Raw genomic sequence first — 25,833 nt, forward strand, 5'->3', positions numbered from 1 at the left:
ATTAACAGCAAACAGGAAATAAAACGACACATGTTTTGTTTATGCGCAAAAACTTGTACGGGTAAAAGGTGCCTCCTGCAATACTATAAAATACGTTATACTCTTTCTGCTTGTAGGTGATAGGCCACATTTGAAGAAATCGGATGAAGACACGACACTTCTGAAACACGAAAGACCTTATTTTTCATATTCATTATCTACATACAATTTCAATCACTTCGTTCTACTCATCCCGCCACTCAAAGCCTCAGTCCACTCAACCGTTTTTTTTTTTACTTCAGGGAAACACGTATTCCCTCATCTTACATCTACAATATTTCTGCATATTTAATTCACTTCGGTCCACTTCGTTTCGCCTCTCGGCATTCAACTTTCAAAATTTTGGACGGGAGCCATAGCCCCATAAAATCAATTTTCATAGAAAGTAAAAACAAACGTATTCGTTTATTTTTTGCATATTGACCATACAAAAAGATTCGTGGCAATTTTTCCTGTCCTTTAAACCCGTCTGAGATGGTGTTACTGGCACTTTTGATATTTCATGATCAAATGTTTGGAGGGGTCCGTGCTTCACTTAACCGTTTTTTCCAGACAATACGGAGCCCGTATACCCTAATTTTTGTTATCAATATCTGTGGCAAATTTCATTCATTCGGTTCACGTCTTCTTACCTTTCGGGAGTCAACTATCAAAATTTTGGGCTGGGTTCTTTTGCTCCCATAAACCGTTTTTCCACAAAAAATGAATAAAACATTAACCTTCACTTTTTGCACATTGTCCATGCGCATCGTTTCATTGGAATTCGTCATGTCCTTTACATCTGACATACAGTTACTAGCATCTTTGATATTCCTTGATCAAAAGTTTGGAGAGGTCTGTGCTGCACCCAACCGTTTTTCTTTTCAAGAAAATACGAAACCCCGTATTCCCTCATTTTATGTTTCCAATATATGTGCACAATTTCATTTACTTCGGTTTAGTTGTTCTTGCCTTTCGGTTGTCAACTTTCTAAATTTATATGTGGGTTTTATTTTAAAACTTTACATTATGTAACTTTTTTCTTTTTTATGAGATTATTTGTTGGGGGTTAAAGAAAAATGCTTTCCTCTGGTATCTCTTTGTTGCCCTTCATTTTGTTTGTACTGCTTAAGGAAGATCATTTTATTACTTTTGATGTCATCCAACTTCGTTACCATAATAAAATTGTCATTCTTAATAATTTGTTTTGTTCTCTTATTTGCAGTTTCCCAAACTGATATATTTGTTACAAAATTGAAGTTTGTTACAACGCCTTTCGAATTCGCAACCAACCCAACCACCGAGTTTTTGGGTTGCCTGCTATTGCAGGTAATGGAGATTAGCAAGTGGTAATGCACTTTTCGAGTCGTGTATACATGACATACAATTGAAGACAATTCAGTTCTCTCACTTTAGCTTAAATATAAAACTTACTAACGATAATGAGAGAATATTTCATTTTCCGAACTTTTTCTTTTGCTGTACTGAATATAACTTCTCATTTATAAATAACTAAAAACTTACGACAATTCCGATATTTAATTTTACTCTTAAATATGTCGGCAAAAAGCGTACAAAAAGAGTTTGCTTCATGTCCCAAATACACCTTTCGCCCTAATGAAAGTACTCACTTTTCAATGTTAAATATTTGACAATTTACGATAACACCATTTTTTTACATTATTTTTAAACATGTCTTCAACCAACGATCCCCAAGAGTCTGCTTTAGCTTAAAAGCACTCCTTTTGCCATACTGAATAGGCTTCAGCGGCCTGATAATTTACAAGAATTTCGTTCCTTTATTCTCTTAAACATGTCGGAAACAAGCGATCATCATGAATCTGCTTAATCTTCCAAACACGCTTTTCGCCCTATTGAATGGACTCATTGTTCAAATGTAAATATCTGACAATTTACGACAATCCCGTTCTTTCATTTCTTTCTTAAATATGTCGAAACTACCGATCAAAAAGAGTTTATTTCAGCTTCCGCACACTCTTTTGCAATATTGAATAGACTCGTTATTAAATTGTAAATATCTAGAAATTTACGTCAATTCACTTTCAAGTAATTCAAAACTAAGTTCAGTACCTAACCGTCATGAGGAGTCCGCTTTATGTACCAAAACTCAACTTTCGCGGTACTTAATTTACTAATTTTTCAATTGTAGGTATCTGACAGTTTACTTGTGTCCCATTCTCTAATTTTATCTATAAATATGTCAGTAATTAACTATCAGGAAGTGTGTAATCTTCGAAACACTCCTTTCGATCTATTGAAAAGACTCGTTTTTCAAATGTAAAAGGCAGACAATTCTGTTATTTTCATTTATACTTATATAGGTCAGTAACTAAGGATAATGAAGACTTATTTCAACTTGCGAACTTTTCTTTTCCCCTACTGAATATTAGTACTTTAGCCAATAGGATAATTCCATTATTTCATTTTATTCTTAAATATATCGGCAACTACAGATTGGCAGGAGTTTACTTTAGTTTGTAAACACTTTTCTCGCCATACTGATTACACTAGTCTTCTGTTGTAAATTTTTGAAAAATTACGATAATTCCGTTATTTCATTTTATTTTTAACCTGTAAGGTCCCCTAGTGCTCATGTGAGAGCATTCATATTAATACTTCGTAAATATATGTTATTTCATTTCAATCGCATCCATATACGTTTTGCTACTCAAGAACTTTTCGAGGAAATATTTAATTCACTATGGGTCTATTGGATGGCAGCATTGAGGACACAGTGTGAGATTGAGATGAATGGCTGTAGCAGGAAAGGAAAGGATTGAAGGTCCCGCTAAAAAACGTGAGTATATTCGTTTATTTACTTTCGGCATGGTTCAAAAAATTATTTTCTTGTAATTTAATATCAACTTCTTGATATAAAGCTATTATTAGCAGCACGGACATACTCTACATTTCAGAACTGAGTAAAAACTTCCATGTACTCAAATGAGTACTTTGGTACTTACGTATACATATTATTTCCCTGTACTCATTTGAGTACTTTCCATATTCCTAGATATTTATCTCTCAAAAGCTATCTTAAGTTTTGTTTTGTTTTAGTTACATCTAGAAATAAATATGCATTAGATGCTGGATTAAGATGTATTGAAAGCAGTTGAGATATAAATAATGCAATAAAATCGGCTTGTATTGTAATATTCTCTTTATAAAGTTTTACATCTATTTATGATAAGAGCGTAAGCCGTAATTGAGGTTACCGACCATAACATTGATTTTATCCTTTCTCTGTTTATGCTTTTAATTTGTTTTCCGATTAAGGAGTGTTTTTGAAAGTTTTAACTGCTGGAATATCATGAGAGCTGATCGCTACTTAAATTTCTAAATATTTCTATATTAAATTGCGCTCTTTCTTTGTTTTTATTTTACCAGTTTTTCTTTGCTTGCGACTGAATTCAAGTAACTTTCTTTTATGGAGTAATGTTCAGCAGTAGCTACTTAAATTCTAAGGAATTGTTCTTAATTTATTTCAGGATCTTATAGAAGAAAAGTATTGCATAATCCTTATCACATTCTACAAATTTAGGTAATGTCCTAGTGATATTCCAATATCAGAAGACAATGAGGCCAGCAATAGTGACTTCACATTGAATGAAACCAGCATCAGTACTGTATCAGAGTATGATGCTCGGCAGACTAAGGTGGAATTAGATTCCATTTCTTCTTTTCCAAATGAAGCACCAAAAAGAGACATGATATGTGAACAGAGCATGAATGAATAAGATCAATGTGATAGTTAAAGACATTAAGATAGTTCTCGTTAAAGTTATTTACGTGATGTAAAATGTACGATTGTTCTAATAAAACATAGATGCTATACGATTATAATGGCTTGACCTCTACATTGATGATACATTGGTGCTATATGATTATAACTGCTTAACCTCTACAGAGAATTCAGGTCTGTAGAGGTTAAATAAGTCTTGAAGTAACGATCAACAAGAGTCTATTCCAGCTCGGAGACATCCCTTTCAGAATATTTACTGCTGAGTTTACCTACTTTTCAATTGTAAGCAGCTGACCATTTTCTATAATTTCATTATTTCGTTTTATTCTAAAACAGTTTAGTAAGTAACGGATATCTAGAACCTGCCTTATATACTTAAACTCTCCTTTCGCACAACTCAATGGATAAGCTTTCAATTGTAAACATCAGACAATTTACGTTTGTTCCGTTCTATCATTTTATTGATAATATATTATTAACTACGGATCAGCAAGACTCTTCCTAATTCTCAAAACACTTCTTTCACTTTAGTGAAATAAGACACATTTTATATAGTATTATTTCATAATTTACGCCAATTCTGTTTTTATATTTCATTCTTAAATATATAGACAACTACCAATAAGCAAGAGTCTACTTAAGGTTAAAAACACCTTCTTCGCTCTACTGAAAAGACACAGATTTCAAATGTAAATATCTGATAAATTACAATTCCGTTATTTCATTTTATTCTTAAATACGTTAGTAACTAGCGATCTAGAGTCAGCTTCATCTTCCAGACACTGCTTTTGCGTTAGTGGATGAACTCATTTACCAATTCTAAATATTTGACAAATTACCACAATTCAGTTTTATCTTTTAATTCTTAAATATGTCAGTTACTAACGACGTGCAAGACTCTGATTCTGCTTCGAAACACCACTATCGCCCTAGTGAATTCACTCTCTCTTCAATTGTAAATGTCTGACAATTTACGGCAATTCCAATCTTTCATTTCTTTCTTATGACGGTAACTACCGATCGGGATAAATTTGCTTCATTTTCCGAACATAGCTTTTGATTTACTGAATAGACCCGAAATTCCAATTATAATATCAGGCAATTTAGGACAAATCCATTATGTAATTTACTCTAAAATTGTTCAGCAACTAACGATCATCAAGACCCTGCTTTATTATTTCGAAACACATTTCGCCTTACTGAATAGACTCGATTTCCAATTGTAAATATTTGACAAATTACGACAATTCCGTTCTAAGCCGTTACACTTAAGTATGTCAGTAAGTAACGATAATGGGAAATCATCCACGGAACTTTCTTTGCTATACTGAATAGAACATCTTCTCAATTGTAAATATCCAACAATTTACGACTATTCCGTTATTTCTCTTTATTCCTCAATATGTCGGCAAAAAAAGATCAGCAACAGTTTCCTTTATCTTAAAAACGCTCCTTTTGGACATATAAAGGGACTCACTTATCGATGTTAAATATTTCAAAAATTTCGCAATTCCAACGACAATTGTGCTTTTTCAGTTTTATTCGTAATATATCGGATAAAACAATCAGCACGAGTCTGCTTAATCTTCCAACACTTTTTTCGCCCTGCTGACTCCCTTATTTTCAAGTGTACATATCTGATAATTTACCACAATTCTGTTCTTTCATTTTATAACTAAGTATGTCAGTAACTGAAGATCAGCAAAAGTATAATTTCTCAGCTCCCAGAATCATATCTGGCTTTATATTTTGGAACCGCTCTTCAATTGTAAATATCTGACATAAAAATACAATTACGCTATTTTGTTTTATTGTATACACGACTCCAAAAGTGCATTACCACCTGTATTTCTCGTTTCCCTGCAATAGCAGGCACCCCAAAAAGCTCGGCGGTTGGGTTGGTTCCAAATTCGAAAGGCGTTGGACCAAACCTCAATTTTGTAACAAATATATCAGTGTGGCAAACTCCAAATAAGAGAATAAACCAAATTGTTTAAAATGACAATTTTATAATCGTGACGGAGTTGGATGAGACCAAAAGTTACAAAATGATCTTACTTAAGCAGTTCAAACAAGATGAATGGCAAGAAACAGATATCAGAGGAAAGCATTTCTCTCCTCCCCACCCAAAAAAAGAATCTCATAAAAAAGAAAAAGTTGCATAATGTAAAGTTTTAATATAAAAACCCCACTCTAAATGGTGAAAGATAACACCTGAAAGGCAAGAACAACTGAACCAAAGTCAATGAAATTGTGCACAGATATTGCAGACGTAAAAGGAGGGAATGCGAGTTTCGTATTTTCCTTTAAAAGAAAGGTTGGGTGGGGCACGGACCAATGCAAATCTTTGATCACGAAATATCAAAAGTGCTACTAACGGTATGTCAGAACTGCGCAAAAGATACCAAGAATTGCAACGAAACTTTTTTGTATAGACAATACACAAAAAATAAAGGAATATGGGCTTTTTTAGTTTTCTGCGCAAAAAAGGATTTAGGGGCAAAAGCTCCTACCCAAAATTTTGAAACTTGATGCCCGAGAGGTAAGAAGAAGTGAACCGAAGAGAATGAAATTGTGCACAGATATTGTAGACGTAAAATGAGAATACGGGTTTCGTATTTTAATGCAGAAAACGGTGGGTGGGGCACGAACCCGTCCCAAACTTTGATCACGAAAAATCAAATGTGCTAGTAACAGTATGTCAGATGTGTGTAAAAGACATCAAGTATTGAAATTAAACTACTTGTATCGATACTACGCAAAAAATAAAGGAATATCGGTTTTTCTATGTTCTGCGGAAAAACGGCATTAAGACTCCCAACAAATAATTTGAAAATTGACGTCCGAAAGGCAAAAAGAAGTGAACCGAATTGAATGAAATTCTGCACAGATATTGTAGGCATAAAATGAGGGAGTACGGGTTTCGTATTTTCCTCGAAAAAAAAGTTGGGTGGGGCACGGAACCATCAGAGCCTTTCATCACGAAATATCAAAAGTGCTAGTAACAGTATGTCAGATTTGTGTAAAGGAAATGACGAATTGAAACGAATCTTTATGTACGAGCAATACGCAGAAAATAAATGAATAAGGGTTATTTTCTGCAGAAAAACGGTTTTAAGGGGCAAAAGCTCTGACCCAAAATTATGAAAGTTGACGCCGGAAAGGCAAACAGAAGTGAACCGAAGTGAATGAAATTGTCCATGGATATTGTAGACATAATATGAGGGAATATAGGTTTGGTATTTTGCTTAAAAAAAGGTTGGGTGCCGCACGGACCCCCTTACTTTGATCACGAAATATGAAAAGTGCTAGTAACAGTATGTGAGATGTGTGTAAAGGACATGAAGAAGTGCAACACAACTTTGTGTATGGACAATACCCAAAAAGTAAACGAATACGTTTTTTTTTAATTCTGTGTGAAAACGGTTTTAGGGGGCAGAAGCTTCCACCCTAAATTTTGAAAGTTCACGCCCGAAAGGCAAAAGGAATTCAACCGAAGTTAATAAAATTTGCACACATTTTGTAGACATAAAATAAGGTAATACGGGTTTCGTATTTTCCTGGAGAAAACGGTTGGGTTGAGCACCAACCCCTCCAAACCTTTGACCACAAAAAATGAAAAGTGTTGGTAACAGTATGTCAGATGTGTGTAAAGTACATGAAGAATTGCACCGAACCTTTTTGTATGGATAATACGCAAAAAATAAAGGAATATGGGTTCTTTTATGTTCTGCGAAAAACGGTATTAGGGACAAAAGCTCCGACCCAAAATTTGCAAACTTGACTCCCGAAAGACAAAAAGAAGTGAACCGAAGTGAGTGCAATTGTGCACAGATATTGCAGACGTAAAATGAGGGAATACGGTTTCCTATTTTCCAGGAAAGAGGGTTGGATGGGGCACGAACCCCTCCAAACCTTTGATCATGAAATACAAAAAGTGCTAGTAACAGTATGTCAGATGTGTGTAAACAACATTAAAAATTGCAACATAACTTTGTGTATTAACAATACGCAAAAAATAAAGCAAAAGCCCCCACCGAAGTGAATGAAATTGGGCACAGATATTGCAGAATAAAATGAGGATACAAGGTTCGTACTTTCCTGGAAAAACGGTAGTGTCGGGCATGGACCCTTCCAAACCTTTGATCACGAAAAATCAAAAGTGGCAGTAACAGTATGTCAGATGTGTGTAAAGGACATGAAGAATTGGGACATAACTTTGTGTATGGACAATACGCAGAAAGTAAATGAATACGGATTTTTTATGTTCTGCGGGACAACGGTTTTAGCGGGCAGAATCTCTCAAACAAAATTTTGAAAGTTGACTTTCGAAAAGCGAAAAAAGTGAACCAAAGTGAATGAAATTGCACGCAGATATTGTAGACATAAAATGAGGGAATATGGGTTTCGTATTTTCCTGGAGAAAACGGTTGGGTAGGGCACTGACCCCTCAAAACCTATGATCACGAAATATCAAAACTGCAGTATATCAGATGTGTATAAAGGACATGAAGAACTTGGACAAAGCTTTGTGTATGAACAATAGGCAAAAAGTAAACGAATACGTTTTTTATTTTCAAGGGGAAAATGATTTTTGGGTCACAAGCCCTCGTTCAAAATTTTGGAATTTGACCCCGAAAGGCAAGAAGAAGTGAACCGAAGTGAATGATATGTGCACTAATATTGTAGAGGTAAGATGAGGGAATACGTGTTGCGTATTTTCCTGAAAGGAAAAAAAAACTATTGAGTGAACCGAGCCGTTGAGTGGCGGTATCAGTGGACCGAACCGAATGAAACTGTATGTACATATTGGATATGTAAAATATGGCCTTCCGTGTTTCACAAGTGTCGTGTCTCCATCCGATTTCTCCAAACTTAGCAGATCAAGTAACAGCAAGCGCAAACAGCATAGCGTATTTTATAGTATTTCAGGAGGCACCTTTAACCCTTGCAATGTTTTCCACACAAACAAAAACACATGTCGATTTATTTTCATATTGCTGTTGATCTGTCAAATTTGAAGCAAACCGGATAGTGACACTTGAGAAACACGATAGGACTTATTTTACATATGGCCTATATAATATCTACACACAAGTTTGATTTGCTTGGGTCCACTTCTTCCTGCTCTATTATGGTAATATTTCCCATTTTTTTCGGATGGGGCTTAGGCTCCAACTCGGTTCTTCCGCAAAAATTAAAACACGTTTCATATATTGTTTTCAAAATAGCTTTACGAAGTTTCGATGCAATTCTCCATATTCTTTAGGGACTTCTGACGTATGCTTATTTGCACTTTTGATATTCCGTAAGCAACAGTTTATAAGATCCGTGCCTCACTCAACCGCTTTCGTCGGAAAATACGAAACCCAATTATCTCATTTTAAATCTACACTATATGCACACAATTTCATTCAATTCGGTGCACCTCTTCTCGCATTTTGGGCGTTAAATTTCAAATTTTTTGTGGGGGCATTTACCCCCTAAAACAGTTTTCCCGCAGAAAATAAAAGAAAAGCCGGATTCATTTTTCTGATTATTGTCCCTACACAATGTGTTGTTCCAATTCTTCATGTCTTTCAAGCACTTCTGACATACTCTTATTAGCAGTTTTGATATTTCGCAATCGAAGTCCTGGAGGTGTCTGTGTCCAACCTAAACGGTTTTCTTTTTCTCCGGAAAGTAAGAAAAACGTATTCCCTCATTTTATGTCTACAATATCTGTACACAATTTCATTCACTTCCTGTTGCCTTCCGGGCCTTAACTTTTGTTTTGGAGGGGTCCGTTCGCCACCTAACCGTTTTCTGCAGGAAAATATTTAAATACGAAACACGTGTTCCCTCATTTTATGTCTGCAATAACTAACTAACTAACTAATTCTATGGCCTATGGAACCCGGAGGTTCAATGCCGCGTTCACAAAAGCTCTCCACTGACTTCTATCCTTAGCTAACTGCATCCAGTTTCTACTTTGTATTCCAATCTCTGCGAGATCCATCTTAATATTGTCCTCCCATCTGCGCCTAGGTCTTCCTAATGGTCGTTTTCCGATTGGTCTTCCAGTCAAGACTTTGAAAGCGTTTCTACTTTCTTCCATTCTAGCTACATGACCCGCTCACCTAAGCCTCCTAGACTTCACGACCCTAACAATGTTGGGTAAACCATATAAGTTATGTAGCTCCTCGTTATGAAGTTTCCGCCATTCCCCATTCCCGTTCCTCTTGGGTCCGAATATTCGTCTCAGGATCTTGTTCTCAAATACATTCAGTCTATGTTCTTCTCTCAGAGTAAGTGACCATGTTTCGCAGCCATACAGAACAACAGGCATGATTACCGCTTTGTATATTTTAAGCTTCAAATTCCTCGACAGAATTCGCGACGACAAGAGATTTTGAACCGAATAGTAACACGAATTCCCTGCTTTTAGTCGACATTTAATTTCTCCGTGACTATGATTTTGATCTGTTAATACTGATCCTAGATATTTGAAACTATCCACTTTATCAAAAGTATTATTTAATATTTTAACGCATCCATAATTTGCCGTATTACGGTCCCGACCCACTTCTATGTATTTAGTTTTATCTCCATTTACTTCTAAACCCATGTCCCTGCAAGCGTTTAATAAGATCTCTGCATTTCTTTTTTATTGTTCCTCGATCATCCCCTATTAAATTTACATCATCAGCATATGCCATAACCTGGTGAATACCGTTCAACTGTAGGTCCTGGTTGCTATCTTTGATTTTCCTTATAGCGTATTCCAGAACGAAGTTAAATAATAATGGCGACAACGCATCTCCTTGTTTCAGGCCATTTTCGATGTGAAAGCTCGTGGACAAAAATTTTCCTACCCGGACTTTACTTTGGGATTCATTTAAACATATCTTAATTAATCTAATTAGCTTTCTCGGTATTCCAAGTTCTCTAAGAACGTTGTATAATGTTTCTCTCCTAACCGAGTCGTACGCCTTTCTAAAATCAATAAATAGTTGATGTACCGGGGTATTGTATTCCCACTTTTTTTCGAGTATTTGGCGAATGGTATATATTTGGTCGATAGTTGATCGATTCCTTCTAAATCCGCATTGATAATCTCCAATAATTTCATCTGCATATGGGATCAGTCTTGCTAATAGAATATTTGAAAGGATTTTATAGGATGTTGACAGAAGAGAAATGCCTCGATAATTATTACAGTCAGTTTTGTCGCCTTTCTTGTGAATTGGAACAATGATTGATTCTTTCCACTCTTGTGGCAATTCTTCCTTGTTCCAGATAAGGAGAATGAGTTTGTGTATCTTGTTCCACAATTTTTCGCCTCCAGCTAAAATTAATTCAGCCGGAATTTCATCTACACCCGGAGATTTGTGTTTCTTTAATTTCTTTATAGCAGTTTCTACTTCTATTCGGCTGGGTTCTGGAATATACGGTTCTGCGGTGTGTATCTCCTTTTCTCCACGCACACTAGTTTTCGGTTGCGTGTTAAGCAAATCGTCAAAGAAATCTTTCCATCTATTTAAGATGCTATCCCTGTCAGTGAGAACTGTACCGTCAGATTTCTTTAATATATAAGCTCGAGGTTGGTAGCCTTTCTTAAATTCGTTGATTCCCTTATACATGTCCCGGATGTTTCTATTTTTACTATTATCTTCAAATTCCTTAATTTTCGCTTTCATAAAATCGCGTTTCTTTGTTCTAAAAGTTTTGGAAGTTTTCCGCCTGATATCTACGAAATTTTGTGTAGTTATTTCATTCGGATTTTGTAGCCAGCGTAACCTCTCTCGTTACTTTGTGTAGTTATTTCATTCGGATTTTGCCTCTTTTCTCTTCTCTGCTACTTTAGTGCATTCCTGGTCGAACCATGGTTTGTTCCTACGTAAAATTTCGTTTACTTCGGTTTACTTAGTTTTTGCTTTTCGGGCGTCAACTTTCAAAATTATGGGTGGGGGCTTTTGTCCCTTAAAACCATTTTTCCGCAGAAAATAAGAAACCCGTATTCATTTATTTCATGTGTGCTATCTACCTTTCAAATTTTATCGAAATCGGAGTGTTACGCTTCGGAAGTGTTACTTGTTAGTAATAATATTTCTTTAAAATTTTACTAACAAATAGGGGGAATTAAAGCGAAAGATTGGGATCAATTGGAACTTTCGGCTCCTACCAACGTTGAAACAAATGACAGTACTAGTATTTGGATGCAAGGTAGACATGAAATTTGAAATTGAGATTTAACTATATTTCTGTCATGATTTTAATGCACACTGCAATGTTCTTAAATGCTAATTAAATCAGGATTTTACATCCAAAATTAAGTTGCAACATAATAATTCTTTTTAGAAAATCCGAACCGGCAATACGAATTTAAGATTAGCCGATACTTTAGATAGCTTGGGAAAAAGGTTGAAGAGTGTAACCTAAGTGTGTGGCCAAGTGGGTTGCGAGGCGATTTAATATATTGAATGTCTTCTACTTGGCAACATCCACCTCAACCGTTTCATTTTATTTGAAAACAAAACATTTTTATCATGAGTTACATTTAAGGATGCGCACGATACGAATCGAGACAGGATTTTTCTGACAAAATCCAAGTCGAGACACGGCTCTTCCAATAGAGAAATATACATTTTTGAGTCGAGACATCACTTTTACAACACATTTTCGAGACGAGACAGTCACAAATCTTGTCTCGTGCGCATCCCTAGTTACATTAGCGCACAACACATGAGTGACAATTTATATTATGATAGAATATACTATGAGCTTTAAGAAAAAAAAGTGTAGACACTTGATAATTATTACGTAGTAAGATTTCAATAGATTCAGGGTTGATCGTGCCGTGTGTGAAGTTATGAAATTTGAATTGGTTTGAATAGGCGTGGATCCAAGGGGAATTTTATAGGGGTTACAACCCCCCATGACGCTCAGGTATACACTGGATAAAATGGGTTTCAATGCTACTTTATTTACAGTGGGTAAAGTGGGAAATTATGGTTTAGTTTATCCCTTGATCATATCCTGGTTCTGCGATGTTAATGTCTGGTCAGAACTTGCTGTTCTAGAAGCCTCAAGTTCATACGCGATAAAATAGTATTTCTGCATTATGCACCCTTTTAAACTATCTTCAGACGAATCCTACTCGAAAAGTTTGCTTTATTGGATATTTTATTTCTGACGATGCTTCCATTATCAAATACTGTATGTAATTTAATTAACCTAGAATTGAATACTCCAAAACAGTTGAAAACTTTCTTATTGTTTTAACTTTTCTTGAGTTGATTTTGAGCTTAACGTCAATTTCAGCAGCGAAGCTATATGATACGTGGACCTACTGATTAGCGTCGAATTCGAATCACATGAACTCCCAACGGGAATTGAACCTCGGTCTTCCATGCGTTTACTTTACTTGAATTTGCACTCGAACGCTCTCAAGTGGATTTAAGAGGGTGCACTTGCTAACCATGAATTTTTCAATGAATGTATTTTTAGTAATTATATTAATTTTACTTTTCAAAAGGTGTAAGCATTTCGCTTTTTTTTAAAAAAAAAAACTTGAATGATAAGTAGTCAGTGTTGAACACAGGTTTCATTTTTATACTTGACAATAGTAATTTGCATAGTCCCCTCTCTTCTACCTCTAGACACAGAAATATTACTTTTAATAACTGCCAAATTACGATTTTTATCAATAAAGAGTAACTGTCCTACTAGGGTGGTCCTTATTTATATGGGGAAAAATAAATTTAGGAATTTCCTTGGACAAGCCCTCTAAAATGGTTCCATATGGGACTAAATTAAGCAGAAAGAAAAACTAGATCCTTTGAATAATTTTAAATGGTGCCTCAAGCGACCTAAAGTTTTGAATCCAATTACAATACGTAGTATATGGAGAAAATCTGGAAGAATCCTTTGTAATTTAGAAACGGTTTAAGGAAATAGGAAGATATCTTGAATAATGGAACTAGAAAAACAGACCAATCTAATCCTGTATAGCATTATCTTGGCGGCCATCTTGAATTCAGGTAAAAAGTTTTAGACAGGAAGAGGGGTCACAGGACATATCGTTTTGAGGTAGCGTTTTACCAGAAGCACAAATCTGGCATTATTTTCAAGATACCTATAATCATGTAAGAGTCATTACAAATGACAAACGAAATGCATCTTATTGTAGTTATAAGCAACATATTTGTAAGAATTTTGAATTTTTTTACATAAAGTGAAACAAACTGCTATAAAAACCTAAATCTTTGTTTCGCCATGAACTAAAAATAAGTTTTCATCATGATGACTCATAGTCCATTATGAGGAAAGAGAAAAATTATAACTTGGAAGAAGTTTTCAATCTTATTTGCTACACAGTTCACTTCGGACACATCTAAGAAAAGATTATCTGTGGACATTCACTATCCGCAAAAGAAACTGTTTCTGTTCCTCATTTTTCATAAGAACGTTGTTGTATTCTTTTATTAGTTTCACTTCTCTTTCTGCTGCATCGTTTGTTACGTGAATGAATTTAATAGTCATTATTATTTGACCATGAAATCTTATCACACTCAAGAAATCCTTTTGGTATTTTAAATCTCTCGAGGAAAATTTGTTTATTTTCACAAAACGACTGATTTATCTTTTCACAAGAATTTTTATCGTATCATCTATTGAATCAAACCTCTTTGCTGTTTGACGGTTTCCCCTTACAGTTTTCATTCTTTCAATCATTTTTTCATAATGCTAAGTACATATAAAAAACTACGTGTTCCTTCGCCAAGTACCAGAGACGACGAGAAAATTGAGAGAGTGAATTCAGCATCTATTTGTCTATAACTGTACAAACCTTTCAAAAGTTGCAGGTCTTGTAATGGTGAATGGGATGCTCAATTACATTTAAACCAAGCTTGCACATATAGTCGTATAAGAAAAATGCATACTCTTCGAAGGCCCGTTTCTATTTGCTTCGTTAAGCGAAATTGTTAGCGAAAGAGAAATGTTTTTAAACAGTAGATTGCTTTTCCCTTCCGCCCTGCATGGTGAGTTGTTCCAAGCAAACGAAAGAAAACGCCTCGAGGAGGTATACCACCCAAGAATATGATGACCAAATTCCTTGTAGTTTTCCTGTGGTGTCCAGAGTTGGCGTGGGCCAATGAAAACTTGACCCACGACCCACTGACCCACCACCCACCGTGACCCACTCTGACCCACCACCCACCATGACCCACTGTGACCCACCATCCCCGGTGACCCACTCTGACCCACCGTGACCCACCACTTACGGTGACCACCACCCACCATTAACCATTCTCATCCACTTTGACCTACTCTGACTCACCAAAATCCGTCATCAACTCTGAACGTGATCCACGGCCTCTTCTGAACTGACTAAAGAGTTTACACTTGTAATAATACAAGACTGTGAAATTGTGACTAATCGGAGTTTGAATTTCTAGTCAATCGCTCAAGCACCACTCTGTTACAATAACGGTGGATCTGACCTTTACGATATAATATGGTAAAGTGTTTGTCAGTGAGGAAATTGAAACAGTTCGAGGTGGGGGGAAATTAGTGTGTGCCTAAAATATACTTGTATTAAGAGAGTATTCTTGCAAGTGTTAATTTCTGAACGCATTCCACAAGAAACTTCTATTCGCAGGAAAATACCCCTGTACAATATGGAAAACTTTATGGTTTCTCAGTTCACAGTATTTTTCTCACAAAAAACTTGAAAAATCAGTTGTTCATAGGGTATAAAGGTGCTCGGGTACCCTATGTGAGAGCATCTCCATAAAGTATGCTCATAATTGTAATTTGTGTAATCACTAAAACACCACGTTAAATTTAAGTTACAAATATGCATAATTGCAATTATTATGAAAATTTATTCAAAGTAGTTTACCTAAAGCAAAGAAAAGACTTATTAAAAATTAGGTACAAAGTTGAATAACACAAATAAGCCATTACTAATACAAGTATAGATTTTCCGTAACTCGTAATTTTCCACCTTAAAACAAATATGAAATCGAATTTATTTACTGTTGGTAACTTTTTGGCGGTAAATCATCCGCAGTGGAATGACGTCCATCCTTCAGCCAAGAAATAACTAGCTCGTCTACTTTGAGCTTGTCTAGCGGTGAGCCATTAACATTGATGAACAACAAGTTAGACAATGTTTGAGCACTTAGTCTATTTCTAATATCAGTCATCTGTAAATTCATAAGGGGAAATCCCCGTTCGCACTCTGTCGTGGAAATTTATAATACTTCTAGCCGATTTCTGCAAATTCTCTTCGACAATCTACTTGTTAAACTTAAGTCTGATAGCGATTTTTCTTGGTCAGGTTTGAAATACTCAGCAAGAAATATCATCCCTCTATCACCATATAACATCTTTTCCATATCGACCATGTGAGTTGGCAATGTCGACCCATGTAGAACAGAAACTTCATCTACCACGCCTTTGATAGGGAATCTTGTGAATAAATTATCAATTAAAGCCTGATAAACTGATGATTTCTTATTTGTTTATAAATTTAATTTTTGTAATTACACATGAAGGTTTGATACCATTACCAAGTTCCCTACCCCGTCTAGAAAGCGAAAGGGAACGATATTCCTGGAAAGTGTTTAGAGGTGAATGGGAATTTCCCTCCTTCTTCAACTTCAATTGCCACACTGCTGTTTGCCATGTGCCAAATTACGATGAATTTCAATTAAATTATCATAGTATAATTATTTCCTTGTTCAATTATCAATACTTTTCAGTGGAAAAAAGGATGAAATTTCAAAGTTCCAAATCAAAGTAAGTAGACCAACGTAAAGGGAGAAAAAGTGTAAAATTTTCCATACAATTATGCGTACAATCCAAACTTCAAATTTCCGTGTAATTCAGCTTACAGTACAAATTTTATGCCTATTTTTCTCACAACTTTATGTGTTGATTGCCCTTTGCTGTAAGCGCTCCATATAATAAGCATAAGCTTCAGCAATTATTATAGCAGAAAGCAATGGATATATGAAGCCAAGCACTTTATTTTTTGTTTCTAATTTTTTTTCTTAAATAATATCGATCGTTTTCGATCATTTTTACAAACCAACTTACTACCAGTTTTCCATATATAGAAAGTGCCCCTCCCCCACATGTAGGAGAATTTTAAAAAATGCTAGGACACATTCTGTTTATTTCCAATAAAGAGTTATTACACTGAATTTCAGCTCCGTAAGTTTAACGGCTTGCGAGATACTCATTTTTTTTTTCCGCAAAAATTCGGATCCTCACTACCTCCTTAGGATATTATGCATTATATTAAAAGCTATATAACATCCCAATTTGGATTAAGGCCTAACTATATACCAAAAGTAATTTCATTTGACTTTGCCATTTGACCGTGATGATCAGGCACACATAGTTACATTCATTTTTTTATATATAATAATTTATATATTACAGTGATTCAAAAATGTATTTTTTCCAGTAGTTAGCTCTGAAAACTCATAGGTCTCGAAAGCCAAGTTGTAGTGTAAGTCCTATTGCTATTATTACTATTAAAATATTAATATCCAAAAGTGCCAGAAATTCTTTTTCACTTAGTTAGATATACAGTACTCACCTCAGGTAAGTAGACAGAAACAAGTTGAAAAGGAAGGGAAATGAAGGTCTTGAAAGTAAAACGGAGACAAATTTACCAGTCTTCAGAAGATACTGTCTACAATGCAGTGAGCAGAGAGGGTCGATAGATCATACTGAGTCGGTGGGTCGCAGTGGGTCTTGGTGGGTGGTGGGTCGCAGTGGGTCATGGTGGGTGGTGGGTCACAGTGGGTCACATGCTGTTGACCCACGGACCCACGCAGAAAACTTGACACACTTGACCCACTGACTCACCGACCCACTGACCCACTCTATCTCTGGTGGTGTCCTGTTTCTACAAGTTTGATACCAAAATTTAAAACTTCATTTCTTCCATCGGAAATATTGTTCCTTACAAAGTACGAATTACAAATTAAATCATAACTAAATTCAAAGTGAAACTAAACAAGAAATAATGGAATATGTTTTTGACGGACGCCAAAACTTTGGGTCTAGATCAAAACCCCCACAGCCAAAACCCCTACAGTCAAGAAATGTCAAAACGCCCACACGATCGGTCATAACTCCCACAGAAATGGACCAATCTCGGAAACGCACGAACGATCAAAATCCCCACAGCCAAATCTCCAACATTCAAGAAATGTCAAAACGCCCACACAATCGGTCATAACTCCCACACAAATGCACAAAACAGCCACACATAGCAATGATCATAATCCCCACATAAATGGACAAAACTCCCACACAAATGGTCAAATCTCCCACATGCAGAAATTGTTACAACTGTCACGCAAATGGACAAAACTCCCACACAATCGGACAATTCCCCCTCACTCTGAAATGATTGTGATTGCACGTCTTTGTTGCGGCTCTTTGACGGGAATGTGATTTTCATTGTTCTACTGAGAACATTTGACTGTAACTGTGTGTTGTTTGTTCATGCAGTGTGAATAGTATGGTATTATTTTTTTCTTGTTGAGTAGTAGTGTTCAACATAAAATCATCATTGATGTTACATTGCCTAGCTGTTAGTGAGAGTGTTAGAGACTTAAGTGGCAGTGGATATTGTAGGTAGGGGCTGTAGTTGTGTGTTGAACGGTTCAAAAGCGTAGAAAGAACGGGATATCAACTTTGGTGATAAGTTTTCCGTACAAGGAAACGAATACTCTCGCATTAATATTATTAGTTTGGGTAGCGTTTGAATAGAGCAATGGCGGTGTTTGATCATTGTGTAGATATGTTGCTGGTGTTGGGCGAATGTAGAAGAAACTATCGTAACGCGGCACTAATGTATGCAATGCGCTATCACCAACGCCAACAAACATCTCACGGCATTTCTGCGATTGGAGAGACGTTTGCGGCAACATCGTAGTCTTGTCCGGGGACGAGGTAGGAGTCGTTACAGCTCTGCAACCAATGAAGAACGTGCAACAGGAATATTGGCAGCAGTGCATGTAGACCCACATGTTACCACGAGACACCTCGCTCAGGCCAGTGGAATTAGCCAAAGATCTGTATTGCGTATTTTGTTCATGTTTCATCCGTATCATATCATCTTACATCAGGAACTATCTGGCAATGATTTTCATGCCAGATTGCAATTTTGTCTATGGTTGGAAGGTATGGAAAACAGACAGCGCAACTTCATATCCACCATCTTGTTTAGCGATGAAGCTACATTTACAAACACAGGACAAATAAACCGACATAATATGCATTATTGGGCTAGGGAAAATCCACTATGGCAGAGACAAGTTGCTCATCAGCATCGGTGGTCTCTTAATGTATGGTGTGGCATCCTTGGTAACCATATAATTGGACCATATTTTTTTGATGGACGTCTTACTGGTGATACCTATGCCACATTTATCAGTGATGTATTATACCCGGAGTTGTCAGAAAATATTCCTTTCGCTGAACGTATAAGAATGTGGTATCAACATGATGGTGCTCCAGCACACAACGCACGCCAGGTTAGAGCCTTATTGGACCACCGTATGGCGAATAAATGGATTGGGCGCCGAGGTCCTATTCACTGGCCTCCACGATCTCCTGGCCTAACACCACTTGATTTTTTCCTCTGGGGTTATGTTAAGGATCGGGTAACGTCCAAAGTACCAACAACTACTGATGATATGAAGGCGCGTATCCAAGGCGTGTGTGCATCTATCACTCGAGAGATGCTACATGATGTACGAACATACCTATGCCGCCGCTTACGGAGGTCTGTGGAGCAGGATGGAGAACATATCGAGCATCATTTTTAACATGGTAAGTGTTGAAATTATTTGCTTTACAGTGATTGAAATTACAATTTTTAACATCGCACATACCTGTAGAATTACTAAACGTTATTCTACTACTTTACAGGATATTAGGTTGTGGTAATGCTGTTATGACAGGCTTGCCTGAAATCAAAACAACTTTTGTAGTAAGCTGTTTGGTATTTCACGATCTATCAAAGAGGTATCACTCGCCGTATGTTGCGATTTGAAAATTCCATGTACACCCCTCCATACAAAAACGGGGCGAGGGAACTTTCACAAATTTCAGGCTTTCTGTATTGTATATTGACTCTTAACACTTTTCTTATTTGATGTGTAGTTCGCTTGATATTGCGTGTAATACTCAATTTGAACACTGCACTTTCTATCTGAATGTGGAACCATTTTTGGCGGCCATTTTGAAACAGGCTTGCCCAAAATGAAAACAAATTTTGTACGAAGCTGTTTGGCTTTCCACGATCTATCAAACAAGGTATCACTCAACCTACAGGTATATTCCTATTTGAAATTTTGAAATTGGTCCCGGGGCCCCATGATTAGGGCCCTGGGAACACCACGACAACATCATTCCACTTTGCCTATGATGTTTTCGTTTTTCATTTTTTGTTTAATCGTTTACTACTCATACGTTTCCGATTTATAAGTACTGGAAATTTTATCTGATACAGGACCAATTTTGGGGTCTATCTTGAAAACGGTGCCCCATATCAAAAATTGTTTCTACAAAAATTGCTCAATTTTTCAAGCTCTTTCGAACGAGGTATTACTCGACCTATGTTCCCATTTAAAAATTTTACGTTCACCCCCCTCCCCCAACATGGGGGCGGGGGAAACCTAATGTTTGACTCATTTCTTAGGCCCCTCTGTATTGTACATTGTCTCTTAATATTTTTCTTATATGATGAGCTACTCAATGGATAACTTTTCTATTGCAAATATCTGACAATTGTGTCTGTTCCGTTCTCTCATTTTATTCTTCAATACATCAGTAACTAACCAGCAGCAAGAGTCCAATTACTTCAGCTTACACACACTCCTTTCGCCTTATATATTGGACATAATCTTCAAATTTAAGAATCTGACAAAATACTACATTTTCGTTAGTTCATTTTATTCTTAAATATATCAGTGACTAACGAGCAGCAAAAGCCCAATTACTTCAGCTTCCACACACTACTTTCCTATATATTGGAATCAATCTTCAAATTTAAGTATCTGACAAAATACTACAATTCCGTTAATTCATTTTATTCTTCAATAAGTCTTAAGGTAACGATCAGCGAGAGTCTTCTTCATTTGGAAAACACACCTTTCGCCCTACTAAGTATATTCACTTTTCGAATGTAAATATCTGAAAATGTACAAGAAATTCGTTCACTCATTCTAAACTTAAATGTGTCAATTATTAACAATCAGCAACCGTCTGCTTCACCATTGAAACACTCCCAAAGCCACTTTCCAAACATAAATATGTTACAATGTACGACTATTCCGTTCTTTCATTTTATTCATAAATATGTCAGTACTAAGGATCAGAAAGAGTTGACTGCGGTTCCCATAAACTCCTTTCGCCCTATTGAGTAGAATCACATTTCAATTGGAAAATTCTCACAGTTTCCTTTCTTTCATTTTATTCTTAAATACATCCTCAACCAATGATCACCAAGACTCCGCTTTATCTCATAAACACTCTTTTTGACATACTCCCTACGCAACTTTCCAAATATAAATGTCTTACAATTTACGACAATTCCGTTCATTAATTTTATTCTTTAAAATATCAGTAACAAACAATGAGCAAGAGTCTGCTTAATCATTGAAACACTATTTCCGCAATAATGAATGGACTCACTTCCCAATTGTAAATATCTGACAGTTTACGACATTTCCATTCTTTCATTTAATTCTTAAATATGTCGACCCCTACCGTTTAGCGAGTGTTTCCTTTATTTTCCAGACACTCCTTTCGCAGTACTGACTAGACTCGTTTTCAACTGTAAATATGTGACAATTTACGATAATACCATTATTTAATGTTATTTTTATATAGTTCAGCAACTTATGATGATCAAGAGTCTGTTTTATATACCAAAACACACCTTTCGCCCTACTAAATGGGCGCCCCACTTCCGATTCTACATATCTGGGAATTTACGACTATTCAGTTCTTTCATTTTAAGATCAAATAAGTCGGTATTTTATTATCAACAAGACTCTAATTACTTGGTTGCAAGCACTCCTTTCACCCTATATATTGGAATCACTCTTCAATTATAAGTGTCTGACAAATTACGACAATTCCGTAATTTGATTTTATTCTTAAGTAAGTGTTGAAGTAACGTTCAGCAAGCGTTTGGTGCACCTTCCAACACTCCTTGCAGTCCAGGGTATAGACGTGATTTCAATTGTAAACATCTCACAATTTACGACTTCTTGGTTCTTTTCTCAATCTTATATATGTCGTCGGCTTACGATCAGCAACTGTCTACTTCAGGTTCTAAACACTCCTTCCGCACTACTGAGGAAACTCGCTTTTTTGTTGTAAATATGTGACAATTTACTACAATTGCTTTTTCTCATTTTGTTTATCAATATGTCGTAGAAAAACGATAAGCAAGATTTGCTTCTTTTTCCAAGAACTCGTTTCACTTTACTGAACGGGCACCTATGGTAATATCAGACAATATTGGACAATTCCACTCATTCATTTTATCCTTAAATGTGTATGTAACTAACTAATCGCGAGAGTGTTTCATCTTGCGAACACTCGTTTCGCCCTTTTCAAACATTAATATATGAACATATGCGACAAATCCGTTCTCTCATTGTAAACTAACATAGGTCAGTAACTAAGGATTTCATTGACTAGGGTGCAAGGTGTGTATTGTTATATCAATCAGAATCTTGATGTTCGTTACCTATTTAACTATATAAGAATAACATGAAATAATGGTATTGAAGAAAATTTTCATCTTTTACAATTGAAAAGAGTCTATTCATTACGGCGAAAGGAGTGTTTGAAAGCTGATGCAAACTGTTGCTAATCGGTAGTTGAAGGCATAGTTACTAGTAAAATGCAAGAACGAATTTCTCGAAAATTGTCAGATATTTACAACTGAAAAGTGAGTAAACTCAGCAGGGCGAAACAAATTTATCGTAAATTTCAATAACATGAAAATTTACTTCTCAATTTTATTCCAGGGGCCATGTGGATATAATTTATGCACACTCGTACTTTCGCCAAAAAAAAAAAAAAAAAGTCATCATAAAATATAATCAAATGTATAGAACAACAACAAAATTAATATTTTTTAACAAACAAAGAATAAAAAAGAGAGACCCGAAACAGAAAAAAAAATGAAATTTATGCATTGGCCTCCAGCAGAAAACAAAAGTGTGCATAAGATATATGCAATGGCCCCCAGGAACAGACCAAATGTGCATAAAATATATGCAAATGGCGCTTAAAGTGTTAAGCAGACTCAGCTCATTATTAGTTTCCCACAAGTTTAACAATAAAACGAAATAAATTAAGTCTTGAAAATTTTCAGATATTTACAATTGAATAGTGGGTAAAATCAGCAGCGCGAAAGGAGTGCTTGGAAGCTAAAGAGTACTCTTGCTGATCGTATGATATTGATATATTTTCCTATAAAATGAGAGAACGGAATAGGAGTAAAATGTCATATATTTACAATTGAAAGGAGAGTATACTCAGCAGGGCGAAGGAGTGTTTTAAAGATGCAGTGTCTCGCTTGTCGTTAGCAAATGATGTACTGAAAAATAAAATAAAAGAAAGGAATAGTCGTAAATGTTCAGATTTAACACTTGAAAAGTGAGTAGCTTTAGTAGGGCAAAAGGGCTGTTTGGAAGCTGAACTAATCTCTTGCTAAATATTAGTAACTGACATATACAAGGAAAAAATAAATTAAGGAAATTCTCGTAATTGGTCCGATTATTAGAATTAAAATGTCAATCTATTGAGTAGGGACAAAGGAGTTGTCAAGGAAGTGTTTGGATGATGTAACAGACTGTTGATGATCGTTAGTTATTGACATATTTAAGAATGAAATGAAAGAACGGAATTGTCGTAAATTATCTATTATTTCGAAGTGAAAATCGATTCTATTCAATAGCGCCAGAGAAGTGTTTGCAACTTTTAGTAGACCCTTACTGATCGTTTGTTGGCGACATATATAAGGATAAAATTAAATAACGGAATTTTAGTAAATTGTCAGGTATTTACAATTGAAATCGCTTCTATGCAGTGCTGGGAAAGGAGTTTTTGTAACGATCGGAGGCGTACTTGGAACAAAATGGTAGAACGAGTCTCGAAAATAGTAATATTTGTACATGAAAACTAAGTAAACACGGGAGGGCAAGCGAGTGTTTGAGAGGTGAAGCAGAGACTCGCTGGTCGTTAGTAAAGGACACATATAATAATAAAATGAAAGAACGCAATTGTCGTAGTTTGTCTGATACTTACAATTGGTGAGTCCATTCAATAAGGTTATGGTGTGTCTGCAAGATGAAGGAGGCTCTTCATCGTTAGTTACTAACATATTTAAGAATAAAATGAACTACTAGAGTTGTCGTTATTTGTCAGATATTTGCATCTGGAATTATCTTTATTCAGTAGGGCGAGAGTGTGTTTGGAAGTGGAGTAGAATCTCGCTGATCGTTAATGCTCATCATATTTAAGAAAGAAACGAATTAAGGGAATTCTCGTATATTATGAGATATTTCCAACTGAAATCGGGTCAATGCAGCAGGGCGAAATTATTTTTAGGAAGCTCAAGCACACTCTCGCTGATCGTAATTGCCGACTCTTTAAGGATAAAATGAAATAAGGGATTTGCCGTAAATTGTTAAATATTTAAAATTGAAAAGATTTTATATTCAATAGGGCAAAAGAAGAGTTCGGAAGATTAAAAAGAATCCCATTATTGTTACTGACATATTTAAGTCTAAAGTGTAAGAACGGAATTGTCGTAAATTGTGTCATGTACAATTAGAACGGGTGCCTATTCAGTAGAGCGAAAAAACTGTTTAGGTAAATGAAGCAGAATCTTGACGATCGTCAGTTACTGAACTATTTGAATAAAATGAAATAATGGAATTCTCGAGAATTATTTACTATTGAAAAGCGAGTATTCTACTAATATATCGAGGGCGAAACTATAGTTTTGAAGCTGAGGGAGATTATTGCTGGTCGTTAGTAAATGACTTATTTAATAACAAAATGAATGAACGGACTATCTTAATTTGTCAGTTTTTTACAATTCAAATATGAGTCCATTCATTAGGGCGAAATTAGTGTTTGGAAGCTGAAGTTGACTCTTGCTGAACGTTAGTAGCCGACTTAGTTAATTAAAAAAGTGAAAGAAAGGAATTGTCATAAATAGTCAGATATTTTCACTTCGAAAGGGAGTCTATTCATTATAGCAAAAGGATCGTTTGGAAAGTGAATCAGACTCATGCTGATCACTAGTTTCCAACACACTTAGGAATAAAATCAAATAATGGAATTCTCGAATATTGTCAGATATTACAATTCAAAAGTAATTGTATCGAGTAGGGCGAAATTAGCGTTTGGAAGATAAAGCAGACTCATGCTGATTGTTAGTTTCCGATATATTAAGAAAAAAAAAGAAATAATGTAGTTATCGAAATTTCTCAGATATTTACAATTCAAAACTGAGTAAACTCTGCAGGGCGAAAGGAGTGTTTAGAAGCTGAAGCAGACTTTTCTGATCGTTAGTTACTGATATATTTAAGTATAAAATTATAATGGAACAGACATAAATTGTCACATATTTATAATTGAAAAAATAGCGATTAGGGCGAAAGATGCGTTTCTGTTATATAAAAGAGACATTCGCTGAATGCTTCTAGTTACATTTTTAAGAAGAAAATTAAATAATGGAATTGTCGTAATTTGTCAGATGTTTACGATTGAAATGTGAGTAAACTCAGCAAAACGAAAAGAGTGTTAGAAGCTGAATCACATTCTTGCTGGTTGTTAGCAATGACATATTTAAAAATAAAATGAAAGAACAAAATATTATAATTTGTAATATATAAACAGTTAGTAAGAGCGTCCATTCAGTAAGGCGGAAGGAGTGTCTGCAAGATGAAGCAACCTCTTTGCCGTTTGTTACTAATATATTTAAGATTAAATTACATTACGGA

The 25,833-nt window shown here is 35.6% G+C and overlaps 1 protein-coding gene across 1 annotated transcript; it reads left to right on the plus strand.

The window, feature by feature from the left end:
- Nucleotides 1-19,068: 19,068 nt before the first annotated feature.
- On the plus strand, nt 19,069-19,623 carry LOC145679367 (uncharacterized). Its single transcript, XM_081749951.1, has one exon. The coding sequence runs from the start codon at nt 19,069-19,071 to the stop codon at nt 19,621-19,623; it is 555 nt and encodes a 184-aa protein (XP_081606077.1).
- Nucleotides 19,624-25,833: the final 6,210 nt, after the last annotated feature.

Source organism: Thermobia domestica, chromosome 2 (genome assembly GCF_964235325.1).
Source record: "Thermobia domestica chromosome 2, izTheDome1.hap1.1, whole genome shotgun sequence".
NCBI classification, from domain to species: domain Eukaryota; kingdom Metazoa; phylum Arthropoda; class Insecta; order Zygentoma; family Lepismatidae; genus Thermobia; species Thermobia domestica.